We start from the raw sequence: 25,526 nt of genomic DNA on the forward strand, positions 1-25,526 counted from the left end.
CACGGTCTCCAAAAAGCAAAGGTTACACACTAACATTCCTTCCCCCAATCCCACCTGACTGCAAGGACGTGGCCGGCGCCGTTATTGACTCTGTATAAATAGAGGCACTGAATTATGCACACTGAAGAAGATTATGGCCAATCCCAGCCGAACTTCTAGTTGATTCTTTGTGCATTTTCACTGACCTCGGTCAGTCACGGAATAGCAACCATTGATATGTGTAGTCAGTCTAAGCTAAGCTAAGCTAAGCTTACGACCCTTTCGGCCTAACGGCATTCGGCCTAACGGGATGTACCGTACAGATCTTAAATTTAAAGTTTCTACAAAAGAGAATACCTAGTTTAAATATATAATGTGTGCATACCATGGTTTTCTTCAAGTCGAGTCTAGTACACGACACTGAAGACGGGCTATCTGTTGGGGTCGAAATACGCGTATCTGTCAAAGGATACATACTCTAGTGGAATTAAATGGTGCAGTACTAAATTCGGTTTTTCATCTACTTATAGATAGGTATGTCACTGAACAGCTCGAAGATTCATTATCAAGGTTGGTGTCTTCTCCATAAAAATTAGTTGTGCTGTAGGTATTTGTTAAAAAAAATCAAAGCATTTGATTATCATCCAAAAAGGTTAATCTTAATATTTTTTAGTGCTGCTGCTTCTATCGAAATGACTCTATATGCTATGTTCACTAATTGTGAACTTTTCCCTCCTTCTCGGCCCTCTAAAATTCTACGTCATTTATTGACGACCCCTTAGACCATTCACAAAACATTGCATTTCATCAATTAAATTGGCTCCAGTGTAACTCAACATGCTCTTTTCCCGTAGTACCACTGTTAGCAACAAAAAGCTAAACCTAACGAATGAAATTTCATTAAGTGCTCCCACCTGTTCTTTGTTGCATTTTCTCAAAGGGAGCATACTGAACTGATACTTCTGCTTGGAGTATGTGGCATATGCTTTGCTGCTCATACTTCGTCCACAATCAGAGCACTGCGTTCCCGTCATTAAAATCGTTTTAAGTGATCATATAGCGTTCTCTGTTTAAGAAACCAAGTTTTAAGGTAACCATAATATGACTTTAAACTTCCTAAGTGCCATTACTAGTTAAAATCGTATTAAAAATCATACCACTTCGGCGAGGTTCGCTGGTAACCGTATCGCTCCAGATGCACAATCCCCACCCTCCCACGAAACAACGGAAAGCCAAGGATCTTATTCAACCAAACATCGTCTGCCGCCGGTAGCTCCGCACGACCGGTAAGATGGCAAACAAATTTCTTATGCATACGCTTTTCTGCACACTAGTATAATTATTTATTTTACGAAAACAATGGCTTTGAAAGCCTTTTGAAAGCTGTTTGCCTCCTGATGAGATTTTCCGGTGCTGTTATTGTCAGCACTTGTTATTTATGGCCCCTGCTTGTGGAAAGTCTCGTTCCGTTCGTTCGTCCGTTCGTTCGTTACTCACCTCCAATGAATTGCATTGGCATCCCAAACTGGAGCCTCAAACACCTTCACAGCTTGGCAATCGAGCGGGAGTGATGACATAATGCTTGCAATGAGCGCACTGCACAGTGTCGTGTCTTTATGGAAAGGGCGGATGCCATTTTTAACAATTCAGACAAAAAGGCTGTTTTTGTTTGAAATTTTGATGTAATACAAAAAAAAAAAAATAAACAGAAACTGAAATCAATGATACAAATGCAACGTTTAAAAAGTAGTCCAACTGATATTTAACAGGAATTTGTAAACGGGATACAGTCAAAATATGAATGTGAAATTTTCGCCTTTTGGAGCAAGAGGGACAAGAAAAAATATTGTCTGTTTTGGATTTGCTGCCTAGTGTCGAGTGACTCATTTTCCGAACTTTGCAGTTATCGAGAAGGTCTTGACAATTATAGCAAACTTGAATACTAGACTTAATGATACTTTTCTTTTTATCCTTCAGATTGAGAGGTTTTGTCCGACTAAGCGCCACTGTGCTCTGTCTTACGTGCTGTTCTCATTCCGACGGAGAAGGATGTAGGTATGTCAAGGTTTGCTCCTTTCGGATGATCAAGGACTTGAACAAATTAATTAGGCTTTCTGTTGTGTCCGACACGTGTGAAGCAGGCCAGGATAAGGTCAACTTCGATTGTGACTAGGTGGTTGGTATGTTCTCAATGTCCGGTCCCAGCCGAGATGATATGCGCTTGATAATGATTTATGGGCCGTACTTACTGTATATTCGTATCGCTCCATCGGTTTCCCCCCGAGGGTTCTTGGCTACACACTTGTAGGTGCCGTAATCGCTCTGCTGGATGTTGAAGATGTGCAGCCTCATGTGCGTTTTATAGATTGGCATGCCCACAGTGGATTCCGTCCTGTGAATGGGGAAATTTTGAAGGAGGTTTCATTCATAACTATTTAATTGGATATGAAGATGAATGTTTCCTGAAATATGTTTTGCATTATGAAGAAATCGAGAGTCTTGTCCATTCAGTATGTTAACGTATGGTTATTATTATTTCGGTATGCGTCATAATTATTCCAATACCGTTGTCTAATTTTCGTATGAATATTTCGATAGGTTGAACTCTTGAATATCTCTTTTGTTATAACCAGACTGAAGGGTGATAAAGAAGAATGCTATTTTCATTCTCGACGTCGCTGATAGACTAACTTTTTTCAGGGTCACCAAAAAAAATCATATATGCATAAAAAACAAATACTGGCTCATCTTAGTGGAGTGAGGTGGGGCAGTTCAACCTTAGTTGAATCATCGATATTAAAAAAAAAACTATAACAGTTGAAAGAAAATGAATATTATACAGTGTGCCAAAAAATATACCCATTAAAAGTTATATTGGTTCTAAAATTGAATTTTAAACTAATTTATGTCAAGGCAAGAGTTCGAAACTAGTGTGGCAAAAGTTTGCTAACTGAAACACACAATATCGATATTTTTATAACAAGGATACTTTTTATCAGCAATAAATGAATATTTGCAGAAACATATCACTAAACTTTTATCGGAAATTTGCCCAGGTTTATTAAAATCTACCAAAAAATAGCAAAACTAATACGCCTCAAAACTTGTTTGCTTATATAAAAAATCCAAAATGACTTAATGTTATTCCAAAAATTACAATGTTTATACTTAAAACCAACAAACAACCATACATTTTCCAAATCTCAGTCGATTTCTGTGATATTTGGAGTATGGAGTGATTTATTTGAATAATATTAAAACCACTGACAGTTCTTACATTTGTTTCTGAATTTGAAAAAGAATGGTGTTTGATCCTTTGGCCTTGTTGCTTGTTTCTGCAGGGCCAAGCAATGAGGGAAGGATCAGACATGGCGCCACGAATCGTTAGTTGTGTTTGATCTATTGATCGCGTCGCTTGCTTTTCTGGGGCGAGAAGCAGCAGAAGAACGAAAAAGGAGGGTTTCATGTTTAGAAGCGTTTTTCTCGACATCGTGATTTTCCTAATGGGACTGTATTGCGAGTATGGGCAGTTTATCTACAATATACTGGGCCTCCACCCATCACTAATTCAGGTCCTCTCCAAACTCGATTTTCCTTGCCTCAATACATTTAAGTTAGTTAAAAAATCAATTTCTAATACTATAAGAAATGAATACTATGATTTCGGAGCCCCTTAGTAACTGAGGCCCGGTGCGGACCGCACCACCGCTTCTCTTTAGCTACACTAGGTACTTGTACTTTTTCAAAAACATATTTTAGTCTTAATTTCTTAGAATAAATAATTGCTTTTAAGACGCCCCCCCAATATTGGCCATAAAAAGAGATCGTAGCTAACATAACAGTTATTCATAGAGAGATGAATGAACCATTGCAGGTTTAAAACCTCTTATATAAGAAAGCTACTTATAGAAGTACGAAGTTTATAAAAAATATTACATGAACTGTGTAGGTTCAACCGTTCTAAAGAAATGCTCCATTCGAAATGTGATGATCATTAAGGTGATCAAAGAATTTTGGACAGACCGTTACGCGTATATCATTTGGCCATTTACGGCAAAATCTAATAGAAGTGGCTAAGTTAAATACGCATAGCGCTCTGTCCAAAATACATAAAACGCCCTACCTGTATTTCCTGGAATCGTGAATCATATGCCCGTCTTCCCTGGTCCAGTAGTTCAGAGATGTCGGATGCGCCTCCGTGAAGCACTCCAGCGTGATGTTGTAGTTGAGAGGAACTCCTACCAGCTGATGTGGAATCCAGAGCATCGGAGGAACTGAAAAATGCACAAAAAAAAACGAAGTAGAAATCAGATACGTCATTTATCATCATCAATGAAAATGGCTAACTTTACTACTACTGCACTAGTGTGAACCCCATGTCGATCCAAATTAAGTCACGTTTATCAAATGCATCACATTCGTATCCTCGAGGAGAAAGGCTTCCTGTATTCATACGTTGGTGAATAAGTGGCACCGGCTGTTCTTGATTTCAGTGCATGCCTTATTACTATGCTACAGGAGGATCACCGTGCATTGCCGGCTTTGTGTTTGTCCCACCGCCAGTAATCAATGGATGGGTGACACAAATTAAAGCCAGATAGGAATATGTTAGATGAGCGATAGCACAAGTCTGCACAAAATTTTGATATGGGAACGAACGACGTCGCTCAATTCGGTGTCAATGACTAGGCGAATCCTGATTTCATGTAAAAAGAAGTCAACTTTCGAAAAGTCTAGCGAGAAACGGTTACATTTGTTGTAGAGGAATAAATTTTTAATGCAATTCACGTATTTTATTACTTCCGAGACCGGGAGGTGTAGTCACTTTTGCAAGTCTGCTGGGATAGAACGGCGTCTGCTGGAATGTGTCATCCAGCTCTTTTCGGTGAATTGGTCTTTTTTCTAGTTAGTAGCAAGAAGGTGTGAGGGAAAAAACGTTTTCTCAGCAGTGGGGTCATATTTTTGCAATGGGGTGTTGTGAAATTGGTATGAATTACGACAGACTTGTAGATCTTCATTTTCATAACTCGTTTTGCTTGTGTTAAAACTTACAGCAATATATGAATCACATGATTTTCTAACGAGTTTATTTTTTGCTCCCGAAAAAATGCCATTCCTCTTGAAATTAACAAACATTGGATTCTATTTAACCAGTCAGTTTTGCAGTAGATTATTTGACTGACGACGGTCTACCAAACACCGACTGTGCATACTATAGCCGCTATTTATCCCTGTCACACGGTCGTTTCAACGTTTTTCCATACCACAGTTCCCTTCCTCTAAATTTTGCAACAACGATATTAGGGTGGTTCAAATAAAAAATAAAAGTTTATAAATCCCATGTCCCTCTGGATCATAATGATAAAACTAATTTGCGGTTATTTTGATGAGTATTTAAAGGCAGACGTTAAAAGAGAAAACTAAACAATGGGCAAAATTGTTTCTGTTATCGAAATTATTTAGAAGCCGCTGAATCTGAATCTTGAAATTTTGCATTACCCTTTGGCCTGTCCCTTTCTGCGTACTTTGTAGTTGTTCCTTTCTCTTGCTTCTATCTTCCTCTCTTAATCTATCACACATGAACTATTCGTTCCTAGCTATCGCAAGAACCAGATACGGACAAGAAACCGTTTCCCTTCACGCTTCCATTCTTTCATCATTATAGCACGCCTTTCCTTAGGCCTGATAATACGCAGTCTACTGATCAAAAAACAAATTTCCCTGCCATGCCTTACCCCACCCCTATACACTCCCGCAAGAACTGGCGTACAGATGCAGTCAACCTCCACGGTCAGCATAAGTGCAACATTGATTCCTCACCGTTGCATTCTGACGTGACAGGCGCCATTATTGCCTAAAAAAAGAAAATCAACACTTACACAACTGAGGATGCTTGATTGTCCCAAGCGGCTTTAGGACATTTCGTCGAATGACATTTGGTCGAATGACGTTTGGTCGAATGACATTTGGTCGAAAGTACATTTGGTCGAAAGGACATTTGGTCGAATGGACATTTGGTCGAATGGCTTTGGAACATTTATTTTGGTCAAATGACGTTTAGTTGAATGGAATCAGTTGGTAAAAGTGATTATTGTTTCCTAAGTTTTGCAAAGTTGATAAGATAACGTTTTCTTTTGAATAATTTGGATCATTAACTGTTGTTAAATAAATAATGGGACATTTAATGCAGTCTTACTTTTAAATTCAATACGCCTTTTTATTTGTAATTTTTGTCCAAAATCTAGGATTTCAATGATTATTCAAATATACTTAGTAGTTGTTTTGTACATTGACTGAAATATTCAGCTCTAGTGAATTTATTATTCTTTTAAAATATCATCATTCTTTGAAAAACTGCTCAACAAGTTATGTTATTATTCAACGATGTGAACATGATGTTTTCTTCATTTATAATTCTTTTGAAATGTCATCGTTCTTCACAATGAATATCAGCTTATCTGATGGAAGCATTCGGAGAGAGTGCTTGGGATCTTTCTGTGAATTCCGGGTCTTGCAGTTCATATACGCGGGTAAGAATTTGGAATGCGGGAATCAGAACTCTACTTATGGCTAATTGGCTTATTGTGACTTCCAGCTTAATAATATTCCTCAAGCAAATATACGGCTTTGCTGAGAGTGTTGATGACCTCGGGTGAATAACAGAGCTTGCAGTAAAAGCTTTGGATTAGTAAAAATGATAACTGTGCTAATTCTATGTATCGGGTAAGGGATGATGAGTTGACTGAGGTGAAAAAAGTTGGCATGTATCCATTTAAGATCAGCTTATCTCGAATCTCAGAACATGCCTGAATGAAAAAGCAGCATGAAACATTAAAAAACGCAAGAGCAAATATAATACCTTGGAAGAGCGTCCATCAAATTGAATATCAAAGTATTGATAAACGCATATAGATTGTAGTAAAATGGTTGATACTTTTTCAATTATTCAATCACTCTTGCATTTGCGACAAAATGCTACATGCTATTTAGACTCGAGCACTATTCTTTCCACGATATGTCAGTTCGATCAAATATCATTTGCTTTTTTTTTCAACTAAACCTTTTCGACCAAATGTCCATTCGACGAAATGTCCGTTCGACCAAATGTACTTTCGACCAAACGTCATTCGACTAAATGTCATTCGACCAAATGTCTTTCGACCAAATGTCATAAATTCGTCCCAAGCAGTCGTCTAGTTGGTTCCTTGTGTGAGTGTAGCTGATCGGGCGACACTGGACCAGCAACCACGAGCGGCTGAAGCTGAAATTCAAGCTCAATGTTTCTGCAATGAAGTTATATTATGTCTTCGTTATGTGAACATACAAGTTCATCTTCTTCTTTCTGAAGTTACGTTTGAACAGGGACAAAACCTGCTTCTCATACTAAGCTGAGCACTTCCACAATTCATATCTGAGAACTTTCTTTGCCATTTGACAATTTTTGAATGATTATATCGTGTTTTTGTACAGAATTTTCGAACTTTTAGCAAAGCTAGAAACTTTCACCTACCCTCTATTCGCACTGGCTACTCCGTCATTTACATTTTGGGGCCGGCCACACGTCTGGGCCATGTGAGGCTTTTTATGATAGATGCTCCTGTGCTTGTTGGTTCTCTGGACTTACTGCGCTGCTCGTCATGCGGGCGGACCGGCTGGATGCCGAAGTCGGTTGGGTGGGTCCTGTGATTCTGGTGGAGGGAAACTTCCGGTTCACAGCCGCCCCGACGACCATTTGTCGATGCAACAACGCAATCTACTCAGTTAGTTCCCGACAGTGGACTTAACCTATTCCGAAGCTGGTCCAGCAGATACCGAGGGCGGTCCTGCGATTCCGGTGGAGAGAAGCTCCCAGTACACAGGCGCTCTGACGACCATTAGCTGGTGCTGTTTCGCGATCTACTCAGCTAGTCCCAGGCGAAGCAACTAGCCAATTCCGAATCGATGGTGGTCCCGACTACGCATTACCGATACTACATGACGCTCGAACTACTCGGCCTAGTCCCCGATGGAGATTCCAGCCTACTCCGGCCCGACGTTCACTGCTCTTCTTGCCATGTCTGTTGCAGCGATGACATGATATGCGTTAACGCTCTGTTCACTGCGTGCCAGTTACTTACGTATTGATACGTTTTCTGTACGAAGTTGTCGGGGTTGAAATCTCCGTCGCTGCTTCCGACCATTTCGTTCTGCACTTCCGTGTATCTTGGCCAGTCAAAAACTACATGTTGCGGCGTCTCCTCGATGTTTGGGCAGTGTGGCGGCTCTGTGTGCCCGAATTTAAGGAAATACCTTCTGAATCATCCATGACTTGATAGGAACTGTGTCAGGTGGAAGTTCATCTCTCCATACTTCCTATTCATCCATGTCGACAGGTTTGGGATGAGCCGGTGGGTCCATCTTCCTTTCTCAGTGCAGTCCCACTCGTGCTGCCACCTCGCCGTAGATCGGACTCTCACCATCTTCCGTACGTTTCTGACGTCTCTTCGTTGGTAGCCAGGGATGCCAAGTCAATTTTTCCAAAATCTGGAAGATTTAGAAAATTTGTCTGGAAAAGTCTGGATCGCTTATGTCGTATGTGGAGAACCTTACAAATTATTTACAAAACCCTACAAATTCGCTTCAAATTTTATCTGGATCTTCCAGAATTTTGTAAAATGGGGCCAAAAAAATCTGGAATATTCCAGACAAATCTGGAAGGTTGGCAACGTTGTTGGTAGCAACGATTTCGTTCTATACGCACTCGCAAATCGCACTGTCATTTAGCCGGAACGTTCTGTTTAGCTTTTAGCGGTTCCGCTTTGTTTCTAGTGCCTTGCCCCATGCCACTCCATTCCTCAGTATCGATGACGAGACTTTAGCTAGCAGACGCCTCGTACTGCTGCTTGGACCACCTATTTTTGGCATGATTCTCCCTATTGCTTTCAGTGCCTTCTCGGACTTTACGAATGCGTAATGTTGAAATTCAGCCGATCATCGATCATTACTCCCAGGTGCTTCAACACGTGCTTCGGTGCAATCACATACCTTCCGACGTTGACCTTCACCTGCTGAACCGCCTTACAGCTGATGACTAGCAGTACCTCTGTTTTGTAGTGAGCTATCTGCAGTTTGACTCCGCTCATTCAGCTCTCGATTGCGTCTATTGTTTCCGCAGTGTCTAGACTCCATCGTACATCCCGTTGCAAAGAGTTGGACCGAGAATGGTACTTTGAGGGATGCCCGCTGTTACTTGCATTGACTTCTGCCCTGCATTTGTTTCGAACACGACGGTTCAGCTTTGGAAGTAGCTCTTCAGGATCTTGCACAGATAGTCGGGAACCTGAATTCTGTGCAGTGCTGCGGCGATGGCCTCCAAGCTGGCGCTGTTGAACGCGTTTTTCACACCTGTCGTGACCACGGTGCAGTATCGATCTCCTCTTTGTTTCTTCTTTGACGCTTTTTCAGCACACTCGAGTACTGCTCGAATTGCGTCTACCGTCGATAAGCCTTTGCAGTTGTTCCAACTACATTTGCGACAACCTGCGCTTACTCTCCGTACACTTCGTCAGCATGTTAAGGAAGATTCTTTCCAGGAGTTTCCGAGCATATCCCGCTGGCAAATGGGCCTGAACGAGGCTGGATCTTCCGGTGGCTTCCCTGACACTTTCCTTAACACATCCGGATATGCCAGAAAGGCAGCTTCCATTCGTTCGGTATTCCATCTGGACCAGGGACTTTTTTCGATTTTAGTCGTTTCGCCGCTTCTACAAGCTCGTCGTTAGACACTTTCCATTCCTCAGCGATTGCTTCTGGGTCTTCACCGTACGGCGTTGGTGGCCAGGATGTTGGATCGTGCTTCGGGAAGAGACCCTCCACGATCAACTTAAGCTTGTCTGTGCACACCTCGATATGCATTACCCTACGGATTGGTGTCTGCATCTCGGTACAGCTCCTTGTAGCAATTAGATTTACAGTAATGATCCGATTTTGTCAGCTCCCGATTTTGTCAACTCCCGATTTTGTCTATCCCCTAGCGATGGGCGATTTTGAATCGATGTTTCGAACATCGATGTTTTCGTTCCAATTAATCGATTTTTTGAATCGATGTTAGGATCACTCAAAATCGAGTGAATCGATTTTCCTTATTCGATTTTTTGTTTCAATTCAAAAGGATGAAATTGATTGGAATTTTTCAATGAATTTATAAACCATAAGCCTAATTTCAATTCAGAATTTAAGTATCAAGGTTTAATTTTAATTTTTAAACGTTGTTAATTAATTGGAGTAATTTCGTAATACTGTAGAATGAAATTGCATTTGGTCTTATTTTGAAAGCTTTTTTGTAATTTTTCATATGAGCTTGAAAATCGAATCGATTTAAAAACATCGATTCAAATGATTCGATTAAATCGGTGAATCGATTCGACATATCTAATTTAAATCGATTCATCGACATCGATGTTTTGGTTAAATTTGCCCAACGCTACTATCCCCGATTTTATCTAACCTCGATTTAAGCACCCTTCCTTATCTGATTTTGTCCACCCCTGATTTTAGCATCCTTTTTTCCAGATTTTGCCAGCCTTAAATTTATATTTATTTTAATTAGACTAACCCTGGGCTGAAAATCTCCCTAATAAAGATAATAATAATAATAATAATAATAATTAGACTAAACACATCTATACTGGCAATGTTGGGTGCATAAAGTCAATTATGACCTTGGCCACGGATGTACAATCATTTAAAGATAGAATTTTTGAAATTTGAAATTCTTAATAATTATCCAAGAAACTTATAATTTTTTTTTTGGATTACGGTACATAGAAAATGGAAGTTAAAAAAATAATCTTTATATTAACAAAATCACTTATTCCTTAAGTTAACCTTAGTAAGGACCTTGGGTCTTTTTCGACCCATTTCAAAATTCAAATCAATGTAACTTTTGATTTCAATAACCTAGCGATTTTAAACTTTCTGACAAATATTTTATCTGGGAAATTTTGTTTGTGCGGGAACAAAAGTTTTAAATGACCCTTAAGGGAGCTTCCATAAAAAAGTTACAAATTGTGACTTAGGGTCGTTTTCGACCCGAAAATTCAAACAGGTAGCATAAATCAGTGTGTTGACCGAATATAGTTCTGTGTGGCCTAAATGAAGGGCACACATGTCTTGTTTCAGAAAACCTCCTGGAGATCCGGATTTGGTCACTGTGGCCACCGGGAGCCTGCTACATCTGAAAAAAGTCCCTCTAGAGACCCTTACTTTGACGACCTGTAGTTTCGTAACTAAACAAGTAATCTGAACCGTCCTCATATTGTTGAATATGTATTCACGAGAACTGTGAATAGAGATTCTCAAATCACTTAGTTATTCATATTCAGTTCCGAAAACCCGGAACATCCAAAAAGTAAGTTTCGATCGCAGTTCTGTATACCGTAAAACGGGGTAACTTTGATAGTTTTTTCGAAGAAAACTTGAATATTTATGCATGCTGTTTCAAAGATTTACAATTTATATTTTTAAAACAAGTACTGACATCCTAGCTATCGATAATAGTTGATAGATTGGCAAAAGATTTATTTTGAATGGATTTATAATTTTTCATATAATCGAAAGTTGGTTTTCTGTTTTGGGGTAACTTTGATAATGGAGTGTGATTCGAACAAAATTGATTGAATAACGAACATTTGTAGGGCATTGCATACCTCTAGGCGTTTAACGTTATATGGAAATTTCTGACTTAGATTACAAAAATGGTCCCAGTTTGTGAAAATGCTTTTCGCTAAGAGATTTGAGAAGGTATTCAAGTTCTATGATAACTAGGCTGTCAAAGATAAGTGGCCAACTATTTAAAACTACATTAAATAGTGATCGTAGAACAGATTGTTTGTAAGCGTTTCGAAAATGCTAAAATTGTGTATTTTTTTTAAATTAGTATAAAAAGCCTAAAATGTTCTTGATTCAAATGAAAACCGCTCTTACATGAAGTGTCATACTAATATACTTTAGTTTTGCATTTGTTTTGCTTAACTAATTAACAGAAACTTTGTTAAATCGTTTAGTATGTTGTGGGTCTCGCACTATCAAAGTTACCCGCATTATCAAAGTTACCCCGTTTTACGGTATGTAATTCACATCGGTACTATTCGGTTTATGGATATTTTGACATAATTTTTTTTCTGTAATAAGGAACCAATTACACAGCGTAACAAAAATGACACTTTCGCGTGTCTCAAGAATCAAATTATGTGTCTCTAGTAGATTTTGGGTCGCTGAATCTGATGCCGTTCTCAGAAATGTTCCAGCACGTCACAATTTTTAGCTACAGGTCGCCAAAGTTGTATAAATCACTGGTTTTATTGATGTTTACATGAAATTTAAAGTATGATTTATCAACTTTTTTGTGATATAATCTACCAAACATGCTGAATAGGACTTGAACTTTCAATTTAGATACAAATCAGTTGAAATTTTACGATAAAATTTAGGTTAAATCTATTTTTTTCAACATGTTTGCAGTCTTCATATAAAATTCTTCGTTTCTCTTATATGGCATAATACAATACTTTTCTGAACCACCAAAAAATAACATTTTACCATCGAAAATATTATGAACTTCATTGATAATTATTGTTCTATGCATAAAGTTTGAATTCTGTGACAAATTGAGCAAACAAATTGCCGTACAAGTTGGAAAACTTGCATGCAAGTTGGCTGAAACAGCCAAATTTAGCATTTTCAACCGTCAATTTCTCAAAAACTAGACGTGCCATGATATTTCTGAAAACGGCAATGGACTCAGCAACCCTTAATTTAGTAAATAGCGGTATTTTGGTTCTTGAGACAAAACCGTGTTCCGCAGTGTTACCGGCGTACATTCCCTCAAAAATTCGGTCCAGTATGGTCCATGCGGAAACGGTTCCTGGAGTCCCGGGAGGTGGCGAATCTGGACAATTCAATGAAATTGCTCAGATGTATACCCCAAAACCAAATGAATTGTGTCCAATTTTTTACGATTTGTTTATGGTTGGATGTATTTTGCCAAAAAAATGAACGGATGGTTATTCTGGTCCTCTTGGAGCACCGGAATGGTCACCGGGAAACCCGTAATATGATACCACAAAGTTTTAGCACCAAAAGTAAGCATGCGACGGCTCAAACTTCATGATTTTGAATACCTGTAACTCTGCTAGTTCAATTATTGATGAATGACCACTTTGGCCAGAAGCAACCGAAACAACCCAGGAATGACCACCGGAGATACCCGTATTGTGGGACATTTAAGTTTTTGTACCAAAACTAGGCATACCAAACTTCATGATTTTGAATACCTGTGACTTTGCTAGCTCAATTATTGATGAATTACCACTTTGGTTCTTCTGGCCCACCGAAGTAACCCAGAAATGATCTTCTAGTTCAATTATAGATAAATGACCACTCTGACTTATTTTGACCACCGAAACAACTCAAGAATGACCACCGGAGATATCCGTATTGTAGAATATTTTAGTTTGTGGGCTTCGTAGCCGTGCGGTTAGCGGCGTCAGTCGTTTAGGCGTTTTGTGCTACGGAGTGTGGGTTCGAATCCCACCCCAGTCGGAGAAAATTTTCGTCAAACGAAAAATTCTTCACTGGTCCATTGGTCGTTTAGTGTGTCCGTTGTCTAATGTTAGTTATGTTCAGTCTGTGCAGCCTATGGCTGAAGACGGTGTAAATTGTCTTTAAAAAAATGTCTTTTTGTACTAAACCTAGGCATGCGACGGCTCAATTTTCATGGTTTTGAATACCTATGACTTTGCTAGTTCAATTATAGATGAATGATCACTCTGGCTAAATGTGATCGAAAATAAAACCTGAAGTTCGTAGACACAAAAGTCAATTTGGACATATGGGGATTTTTTTTTATTATCGGACAATTTGGGCCGGAGGTTCTCCGATTTGCATGAAATTTTCACCAGAGGTAGAGCTCGTGGATACATGACCAAAAGTGAAATTCAAAAAATATATAGTGGTCTATTTTCCCGGAAAACTCTAGATGAATTTTCACGATTTCTTCAAATACCTCAAACTTTGAAAATTCATATCTCCTGAATTATGCATCGTAGAACAAAAGTTTGTTAATGAAATCGAAAGGAAATTTTCTCAGCAATCTATTCAAAATATAAAAAGAAAAACATTTCTTGGGAAATTGTCGGAAAAATAGCAAAAAAACTATCGTCTGTATCATGAAAAATTTTCAAAAAAATATTTTTTGTTTCATCAATCCATACTCTAACTTTCGTCCATAGACGCCAAAGTGGTATCTTATACCGTTTAGGCGACAGAACTGAAAAACCGATGACCTCCCGTACGCTTCCCATAGAAAAATGTGTTCTATTGTGGGCCTCATAACCGTGCGCTAACGGCGGCAGTAATTTACACGCATTGTAAGTGTAACACAGTAAACCATCCTTTCCTTTCCAGTCAGAAGAAGCTTTTCGTTAATCGGAGCACTCTCCATTGGTCTGTTGGGTGTTTTGTATGTCCTTTATTCGTAACCTTTACAGCGTGGTCGGCCAACCTGAAACCTGACGACCTGAGTGGACATTTACTTATTATTGTGTGAGAAAAGTCACATGCCCGAAAAATCAGAAAGATTGAGCCGTCGAATGTTTTGTTATGGTACAAAAACTAATGTACCCCACGATATGGGTTTCTTCGGTGGACATTCCTGGGTTATTTCAGTGACAGCAAAGGACCAGACTGGCCATCCCTTCATTATTATGTGAGATGGATCACGTGCTCAGAAAACTAGAAAAAATGAGTCGTCACATGTCTAGTTTTGGAACATCATCTGAAATGTCCCACAATAGAGATAACACCGGTGGTCATTCCTGGGGTTTTTCGGTGGTAACATATAGCCAGAGTGGTCATTCACTTATGATTAAACTATAAGAGTCACAGGTATTATAGATCATGAAGGATGAACCATCGCATGCCTAGTTTTTGGTACAAAAACTTAAATATCGCACAGTACGGGTATCTAAGGTGTAATTCTTGGGTTATGGGGAACTAGCAAAGTCACAGGTATTCAAAACCATGAAGAATGAGCCGTCGCATGCCTAGTTTTGGTACAAAAACTGAAATGACCCACAATACGGACATCTCCGGTGATCATTCCTGGGTTGTTTCAGTGACCCAGAAGACCCAAATTGATCATTTATCTATAATTGAACTAGAAGAGTCACAGGTACCGTAAAATCGGGTTTATTTATGCGTAATGGAGCATAAATATCTATGTAAGCTGCAGTATTGAACGTTGTTTGTCGTAACTATTGTCGAATTGTGTGTTGTGAAGTCTTTTTTGCGTTGAAGAATGTTTATTGCTATGAAAATAATGTAAAATTTCAAAATCATGCACGGTGCAGTAGGGGAACTGGTGGTAAAATGAACACCGTGCCTTTTACCGAGAAAAAACAAATTTTAATGAATTTTTATCACGCACGGACGATTTAGAGCATATATCTGAGTGTTCGGATTGATACGGAGGTCAATTAAAGTGAAAATTTCCACGAAAATTCAGATTTTAGAAAACCACGTTTGAAAATTGCAGCTGACGTACCTTTTGGCTCGGAGGTCTTGAGGTTTTTCAGTGATGGGAATATCGTTGTGATGTGATGTCAAATCTGAAACTTTTACATTTCTTTTTTAATGGGTTACAATCATTTATAGATATATTTTAGGGAATGCAGCGAAAATTATTAAAAATATTAGTTTTGCTCACGTTTTTTGTTTGATGTTCATTTTACCACCAACAGCTGTTCATTTTACCCACATAGTGCAGATAAAATGAACATTTCAATAGTTTTTTGCTAGCGATAAAAATATGTGAAAATTTAGCTATTTTGGTCTAAATTCGTATTCCTTCTTTAGCTAACATCCCTGTTTTTGATCTTGTGCGATAAAACTATACAAATTCCTCGTTTTTCTACCAGAAACAAGATGATATCCTTAAGGTGTTCATTTTACCACCCCTTCCCCTATTGACAAATACCTTCTAAACTTCTATTTCTAAGCAAGGATTTGAACATAGTAGAAACCTGAAAGTTTGTGAGGATGCTTGAGATATATTCGCAAACCAGATTTCATCACCAAAACTCGTACCAATTAGCTCAAATGGTTGAAATAATTGAATTTCTGTTAGATATCATTGATTTCCTTAGGAAATTGCATACATTTAGGCGTTTTCCGCGTAATTCTTGAAATTTAACTATTCGTTATTTATAAAAATATTGCATTGTTAAGATTTTGACAAGCATATTCGGATTCAGGGAGCTCAAGTTTATCATGTAGAATTGTTTTGAAAACTTACAATAAAGGCATTGACAAGTGATCAATTTCACCCCGAAATGAGATCCTCTGATATTTTATTTTAGAGATATTTGTTAACACTAAAATGACATTAGAAAATTTCGGTACATGAGTCGATGAGGCTCACCTTCGTACTTGTTTTCCTGCATTTAGTTGTTTGGAATTGTTAAAATTATAGAAAACAGACTAGAAAAACCGTGAAAAATGATCAATTTCACCCGAAATTACGGTATTTGTTACGCCAAATTCAGCAGGGTAACCCAGTTTGTGCCTCTAAATGTAGATTGGCCGTGTGAGGCCATCCAACCAACTTAATTTACTTACTTTTGATGGCGCAACGTCCTTCAAGACATGACCTGCGTCACAATGTTACGCTAACTAACTCGATCCAAGACTGCTAACCTCCAGTTTCTCGATCGCCCACACTTCCAAGATCCTGCTCCACTTGGTCAAACCACCTAGCTCGTTGCGCTCCTCTTCGTCTTGTACCGGTCGGATTCGAGGTGAACACCATTTTTGTGGGATTGTTGTCCGGCATTCTCACAACGTGTCCCGCCCATCGTACCCTTCCAGCTTTGGCGACTTCAATCGCCGTACTGATAAAACCATTCCAGACCAGCCTTGGTCTTCCTGCACTGCGCCATTAAGCTGTTCATCGTAGTGATGCTTCCACCTTTCAATCACCTCACATTCGTCCGCCAATATACCTCCATTCTTATCCCGGCACATTTCGGCTCGCGGCATAAAGCCTTTGCGGGATGCATTGAGTTTCTTGTAGAACTTACGCGTTTCTTGATAACGATACAGCTGTTCCATCTCTTCGCATTCCAACTCTTCCAGGCGGCGCTTTTTATCCTGGTCTTCGCTCTTTTAGTATCGTTCCACGTTTTGACGGGTGCCTTGCTGCAGCATAACCGCCCGCGCTGCATTTTTCTCGTCCAAAACTGTCTGACACTCCTCGTCGAACCAACCGTTCCGTCGATTTCCTTCCACGTACCCAATGACACCTTCCACTGTGTTTTAATGGCTGCTTTGACACAACTCCAGCAGTCCTCAAGAGGGGCTTCGGTGAGCTCTCCCTCTTCCGGCAACGCTGCTTCAAGGCTTTGCGCCTATTCAGTTGCGACTTCGCGTAGCTTGAGCCGTTCCAGATTGTACCGTGGAGGGCGTCAGTACCGAATGTTGTTCAAAACGGAAAGTCTTTGGCGCACTTCGGCGCACTTGGCGGTCCGAAACGATGTCGATTCAGTCTGTTGAGGTGATCTCCAGGTGTACCGATACGGGAGACTGTGCTGGAAGTAGGTACTACGTATGGCCATTACCCTGGGACACGGTTATATGAGAAATTTAGATTCTCGCTCCAGTCCACTTTTTGGATTGCATTTAGGTCCCATAACAATTGTGCAAAATTTCAGCTCGATCGGAGGAACTTTATTTTAGCGCCAGCCGTTCAAAGTTTGTATGGGATTTACTATGGGAAAACTTACTTTTGCAAAGAAAAATCGCCAGAGGTCGCCCATTGGCCTCTATAAAAATTCTGAACACAGATCACGATAGCTATTTCTACGATGAACAACATTGCCATAGACCGCAAAGCAATCCGATGCTTGTGAAAAAAGTTATTGAGCATAGACTATCCGGAAATTTTGCCCAATTTTGTTATTATTGTTATTCCTTTACATGTTAATCAACGTCCCCTTGCCAATTGGTTTTCATTGAATAACTTTTTTCACAAGTGTCGGATTGTTTCGCGGTCTTCGGCAATATTCTTCATCGTAAAAATACCTATCGAGGTCTGTGTTCAGAATTTTTATAGAGGTCAATGGGCGACCTCTGACGATTTTTCTATGCAAAAGTATGTTTTCCCATAGTAAATCCCATACAAACTTTGAACGGCTGGCGCTAAAATATAGTTTCTCCGATCGAGCTGAAATTTTGCACAGTTGTTATGGGACCTAAATGCAATCCAAAAAGTGGACTGGAGCGAGAATCTAAATTTTGTCCCACACTAATGGCAATGTTCTTAGAGGCGGTGAAATCAATCAGTCTAAGGCCGGATAGTATGCTGGTGAGCGCTGAACTTCCCTATAATCAGTCTAAATTCCTCCTCCTGGCCAACCTGTGCGTTGAAATCTCCGATAACGATTTTTACATCATGGATTGGGCAGCTGTCGTATTCACGTTCCAGCTGCGCGTAGAAAGTGGCCTTATCGTCATCGTCACTTGCTAGGTGAGGGCTGTGGACTAGGTCGTCCCTTATTTTTTGAAAATGCGAAATTTTATAAGTTCGTCATTGTAAAATGCTCGTTTTGGTAAGAGAAAAATCAGGTAAAATTTGAAGTCCGTACGTGGGCGCTAAGTAGTCCCAACGACTCAAAAGGTATTGGTGTAGATTACCCCGTGCGCAAAATCGAGCTCGCTGCTCTAGTGTACGCAACATGAGTACGAAAAGCCACCAGCAACAAATTGTCCTGCGCGAGTTGATAATCAGCATAGAAGTTTATTTTCTTTGGGACGATTCAAATATTACGTGACGCACAATTTGAAAATTTTAGACCCCTTCCCTCCCTCACGTAACAGCTTTTGTATGAAAAATTAAAAAAATTGTATGGACCGTAACACTACGGAAGACCTCCTCCTTCCCTCTGGTGTGTAACGGAATATTTGAACGATTCCTTTGTAGTTATGAATTTTATGTCAGCGTGAAGTGTTATAAAGATATCCACAGTATAAAATATTATTTTACTTAAAATTCTATGCTGATTATCAATTTGTTACTAGTGGCTTTTTGTAATTATTTTGCGTACACTAGAGCAGCGAGCTCGATTTTGCGCACGGGGTAATCTACACCAATACCTTTTGGGTCGTTGAGGGACTACTTAGTGTCCACGTACGGACTTCAAATTTTTACCTGATTTTTTTTCTTAGCAAAACGAGCACTTTACAATGATGAACTTATAACATTTCGCATTTTCAAAAAATAAGGGACGGCCTACTGTGCACGTTGATTATGCTGCTATGGACCGATGCACGAGTTCAACATTTGACGCTTAAGCGGTGCCGTGTTATTTATGTGACCATGACAACGAGTGAATTCGGCACCGTTCAAACGTCAAATTGGTGAATTCATACATTGTTCCATTGAATTAACGGCCTTTGATCCTCAAGTTGCACATTCTGTTGTTGATTGGCCACCACCCAATTACGCGCCTCTGCATTTCGCCCATCACGATAAAAGCTGTGCCTAGCTCATGCCTGTTACCGCAGCTCTGGCAGATAGTATAACCAACCCTATACGTATGTACCGTCGACCCTTTCCAGCAAACCTCCTGCAGCACTACGATATCGAACTTACGGACCCTCAATAATTCGGAAAGAATGCGGATACTTCCCAAGAAATTGAGGGACTTACAGTTCCATGATCCGAGTTTCCAATCGTTAGTTCATTTTCGATACCTGTGTCTTTGCCGATTGTTCCGGTGCGAATTTACATTGGATGTATCTTGTACTAATGATTTTTACGGCTGGCTTGTAAGACCTGCACCAATCCCCTGTCTCGCCGGAGGACCATCGTGCACAGCACTGTTTAGAGTCCCACGCTGGCACTAGGACGATGATCAGCCGCTCCTAACATGGAGAACAGACGCTCTGATAAGCTACACCCTCAGAAGAGAGGAGCCCCCCTTCCCTGTCAGCATACGACCAAGGTCCCACCAGGGTTGGTTACCCGATCTTTCCTAAGGTTACTCGTATCCCTGGTGGCACCACCGGGAGATAGGGATAGGAGTTACTGGACAAGAGGCTAAGGACCGCAAATGGGGTCTATTTTATACCTGCAGGTACGCGAAGTACCAATGGTACGCATTGTCCAGTCATTTACCACCCGCGACCGGGATCTTGTCTTTCCCAGCAGCCTTACAGCTCTTCAACTCACTGACAGCCTTTTTAACCTCTTCTATGGTCGAAAGCTGTACACCATTTTCTCCAATATTCACTCAATGTCTTGCTACATTTCCATTTTCACCGTTCCACAATGGTCGGAATAAAGTGAAGTTTGGCCAAAACTATTTTTATCGTCTTAATCGATGAAATATGTATTCTGACGTTTTTGTTGTTTCAGAAGGGGTTACACACAAATTACGTAACTTAAAAAAAAAAGATTAAAAAAAAATATAATTGTTATTAAACTGGGCTGAAAGCACAAATTTTGTTTAAGGCGAAGTAGGCCGTCATTGAAATTTGTACTCGACGTTGATGATTGTTGCTGATTCATCTCACGATTTCGAATAAAAAAAAATCGGTTGGTTTTGCACTGACACTGCTGAAAAAGTATCAGCATACTTTATACATGTTAGCGCGTACAGTGATACTTTTTCAAAGCAATATAAACTATCGAGACTGAGTTTTATCACTTTGAAATGCAAGCTGAAAAGTCATCATTGTTTCCAAAACGAATGACGGGCTACTTAGCCTTAAATTTGATCGAGTTTGATCAAAATGTGTATAAATAGTGGTTAAATATAATTTAAATAAACTTTGTATGAAAAATATCGTCAAAACGTATGTAAAATATTGAGTTATTCAAATAGCTCTAACTTACAAATCATCAAATTTCTGCAAAAAAATTTAAGGTTTTTTGTAAGATCTAAGGATGCTTTTTGATGTGCAAAAAGCGAAATGGCGGCAACATGACGCGACAAGACGACATGACGCGGCAAGAGTTGTTTTTCATGTTCAAAATCATCAAAATTACTAAAGCGTAATATTGAATAGTATTAAGGCTAAGTAGCCCATCATTCGTTTTGGCAACAATGATGACTTTTCAGCTTGCATTTCAAAGTGATAAAACTCAGTCTCGATAGCTTATATTGACTTGAAAAAGTATCACTGTACGTGCTAACATGTATAAAGTATGCTGATACTTTTTCAGCTGTGTCAGTGCAAAACCAACTGATTTTCTTTGATTCGAAATCGTGAGATGAATTAGCAACAATCATCAACAACGCGAACAAATTTCAATGACGGCCTACTTCGCCTTAAAACTTCAAACAAATATTTTTTTTCCATCCTCATGCTCCATAAAAGTGTTGAACCATAAGCTTTCAGATAGTGGGTAACTTTGGGGAAATATTGCATTCCTTAATTATAAATTGTGTGCTTTATTTTATTGTTACATTTTTCGGCCGCCCTTTTATATGGAGCCCGACCATTGTGCGTTCAACAGCTGCATAAAGTGCTTCTTCAACCATAAAGAGGCTGCTAACCACCTTCTCGATCATTGCACATGGCGTACACTAGTACGGCATTGTGCCGCGTGCTATTGATCATTGAAAAAATCTCCGTCTATCGTTTCGGTTCGAGCTATGTTGAGATACAGCTACCACCTTTTCTACTTGCTGCCTTTTCTTTCTGCGGTAGATTCGCTTTTCATTAGCTCTCGCTGCTCTGCCCTAGCGACTGTTGATTGTTGAAAATTTAGATAAACTGTGAAACCGTTTGAAGTATTTTTGGACCATATGTTGCGCAAAATGAACATTTTCAAAATATCAGTATTTTGGAAGATATTTTACCCAATTTTAACAAAAAAAGAGGCATTTTGTATGATTTTAACGAAGAAAATAGCAAATAAGCACAAATTTAGATTGTGCGGAATATAAAGGAATGTAATTTCAAATTTATTGTAGGTTGAACCGCCCTAACCGACATACGTAGTACAGCATCCCCTCCCGAAGCGAGAGTGAGGGTGAAACTCGAAACGATCATGTTCATTGTACCCTTATGCTAATGGGTGAAAGTCATGGACGACAGCAGCATGGTTCCTGCCCCGTAATGTTACGGAAGAAAATGCCACCAAACCAGCGCTGTGAAACTATACCCACCTACCTACCGAATCGACTGACACAGGTCGGCTCTCTTGCCATGCTCCGTGGGCTGGTCGTCATGTGAATTTAAAATATGTTTTATCGTTCGCCGTGACTTGACTGTTGATTTCGGGAACCTTGTTGGCCTTTCGGTTGCTGCGCGGTTTGTGAAACTATGACGTTGTGGCAGGTGTGATTGTAATGGGACGCAATGGAAAAGTGGCGTAACGGCTACTGAGTCATATTGGTTGAAAATTCAAATTTTTTGGTTGTGAGTTCAAAATTATTAAAAGATGTAGATAAAACTTAATTGTAATATTCACCGAGATAAATTCTTCTTCTTCTTTCTGGCGTTACGTCCCCATTGGGACAGAGCCTGCTTCTCAGCTTAGTGTTCTCATGAGCACTTCCACTGTTATTCACTGAGAGCTTACTATACCAATGACCATTTTTGCATGTGTATATCGTGTGGCAGGTACGAAGATACTCTATGCCCTGGGAAGTCGAGAAAATTTCCAACCCGAAAAGATACTCGACCGATGGAATTCGAACCCATGACCCTCAGCTTGGTCATGCTGAATAGCTGCGCGTTTACCGCTACGGCTATCTGGGCCCGAGATAAATTCATTATCATTATAAAAAGTTCAGTTGAAGAAGTACAATTGAATCTATGAAATTTATGAAAGTACATGAGAAGTCTTCATTCAAATTCATTTTAAGTAAATTTTTTTTGCGGAGATCTTTTTAATAAAAAAATAATGTATTGAAAATATATTTCTGTTAAAGAAATGGAAAATCTTATGGGTTCAGTAACGTTTAGATACCCTTTAAGACAACTCTTGTTTGAGATGATCGTGTTAAAGATGCAAAGAGCAGTTATAACTTTAAGTAAAGACCGTCGTATTGTGTTTCCTCTTTCCCTTTTTGATTCTGTTCTGTTTGACATACCATATTTTGGTATAAACATCATACGTGCCATGTATTATACTATTTATCACTTAATATTTACTCATACCCTTAAAAACACAAACTTAAAGTTTCCTTTCCAAAGTGAATGCCAATAGCATACCAAACATGATATTACCCTAAGCAAAAAATCAGATTCGCTTTCATTCCTCGTTTCACCAGTAAACTCCCCATTCATGGATATTCAAAGAGGTGAAAAAGACTCATTTATTAGCCGAACATTGAACTGGAAACCAGCACCCGCCAGCCCAATCGACAAGTCAACGAATCATCGTCGAATAGCAGCAAAAAGCTCTCATTGCCACTGTATCCTTTTTTGCGACTCGTTGACACAAGTGCCGTACATGCTAGAGCTCCACTCAAAGCGAGGATACATTTTTATTCATTTGAGTGAAGTTCTTTTTTTTTCTCAGCACCACTGATAGTGTTGAACCGATTCTGTTCAAATACTTTGACCGCCACAGTAACCTGCACCATGAGACCGTTTTTTCTCTCCAAAGTAGGGTCATCTGTTCATGCCGACTAGCGTTTCTAGTTCAATCCTGGGACTATTTCAGAGTGGAGCAGTAGGTACGCGGTGATTGGATTCAGCTGTGCGTTAGCATATGAATTCGATTTCGGTCTGCACGTAGCAAGTTGCCGTGCTGTGGCCACACCGTATCAAAAAGCCAAGCCAGACAAAGTTAGCAGAGCGTATTTCCAGCTCAAAATGCAAATAAAATTGCATTTTCAGACTTACTTTATCAATATTCATGAAATTAATCAAATGTATTAGAAGCCACCAATTGTTTGTTAATTTCAATCAATGGTTTTAGACGGTTTTTATTTTTTGAGTCCATTTATTTATTATTCCTGAATTCAAATATATTTCAAAGAATCATTCTGTTTCCAAAAACGCAATATTAAAGAAAATTCCAACCTTATAATTTGTTTTTGAGCTAAGTATTTGAGCTGAGTAGCAGACTCGGTGAATGAAAAATATTGAATCGTTTTGCTGTTTATACATGTACGAAATTAAAATTAATACGGAAAAAGGTAGGATGTACGCGATTTGCGTTTCGCACTGGAAATACTCCAGAGTCGCCGTTGCCGAACGATACTAAGAGCGGCGGACGATGACGGCAACTGGGTACACGATACGGTACGTGAGAACTTGAATCGAATGGACAAACGGCCGCTTGCTGGTGGCAGCCATTGACCAGTAGTGGTATAACAGGCCATCATAGGCCATCCAGAGCTCGGTTGTGGATTTACGATTTATTTAAATTCAATTTCCATTTTCAACGCTGAAAGCAAACGTGTGTTTTCCTAGCCATTGTAAAAAAGAGCCTATTTGCAGTTAATTCAGGTGTTGGTTTGCAAGTGATTTTCCCGCGTAGGATTTAGATGGCCTGGCTTGTTTGCAGGTTGAGTGTTTAATTGAAGGTGTTGAGAGATTAGATTCTGCATTGTGGCGATGGGGTTGGGGTCCAATTTGTTGGTAGAACTTAACACCATGGAATATACTCCTTCTATATATTGATTACTGAATGTTAATATCTACAGAGACTATGGTGTTGGTCAAAAGAGTTGGTTGATATATTCATGTAATGATTCGATATGATGAGTCAATCCCTCGTAATAAAATGTTTAAATACAATTAAAATATTGATACCACCGTGCGGGGTGACATTGGGCCTAGGGGGTGACTTTGACCGCCTCTTTCGATGCATCTCATGACTAATAGGAACGCCAACAAACTAATCTATGACCATCTATTGACTATTTGTAACGTAAGCTTGAAGCTTGGCACATTGTTTTCATTATTATTCCATTAGCTTGCTGAGAAAATATTGGCCCAAAGTCACCCTTATGGACCAATGTCACCCCGCACGACGGTACCTTTGTATATTCAAGTGCAAACGCAATGTTTAGCTGCCAGATATAGTGCAGTTATGTTCATTATTAGGCATTGAATTATCTCCCCTAAAAGCAATTCTTAGATGTGCTCTTGGTAGTATTTTTATGGTCTATGGTAAATGCGCAGCTATTCAACTCGACTAAGCTGAGGGTCACGGGTTCGAATCCAGAGGATTTAATCTAGGATATTTTCTTAATGGGAATTTTTTTCTCGACTTACCAGGGCATAGAGTTTTTTCGTACTTGCCACACGATATACATTCGTAACATACTCAATTGGCAAATAAAGCTCTCAGTGTGGAAGTGCTTACAAGAACACATTGTCTGGAAACAGGCTATTTCCCGGTCTTGACGTTAGATGAATTCCTAGACTAATATGATCTCGTCCTTAAAGCCACTGGTAATCGATGGTGTAGCTCATTGTTTTAAGGCAAATGAATGGACAAAGGTTAAAACTCTCACCACTGGGAGATGGCGGAGGATCTTAAC

General features: G+C 39.5%; 1 protein-coding gene across 1 annotated transcript in view; it reads right to left on the reverse strand.

Moving 5' to 3' along the window:
* Positions 1–25,526, reverse strand: part of LOC5565766 (lachesin) — a 290,625-nt gene that overhangs the window by 68,346 nt on the left and 196,753 nt on the right. The window contains exons 7-8 of the mRNA XM_001650097.2: positions 4,103–4,253; positions 2,229–2,371 (exon numbers count right to left, since the gene is read on the reverse strand). Coding sequence (XP_001650147.2) covers positions 2,229–2,371; positions 4,103–4,253 — 294 coding nt within the window. The remainder of the gene's footprint in view (positions 1–2,228; positions 2,372–4,102; positions 4,254–25,526) is intronic.

This window comes from Aedes aegypti, chromosome 2 (genome assembly GCF_002204515.2).
Source record: "Aedes aegypti strain LVP_AGWG chromosome 2, AaegL5.0 Primary Assembly, whole genome shotgun sequence".
In the NCBI taxonomy this organism is placed as follows: Eukaryota; Metazoa; Arthropoda; class Insecta; order Diptera; family Culicidae; genus Aedes; species Aedes aegypti.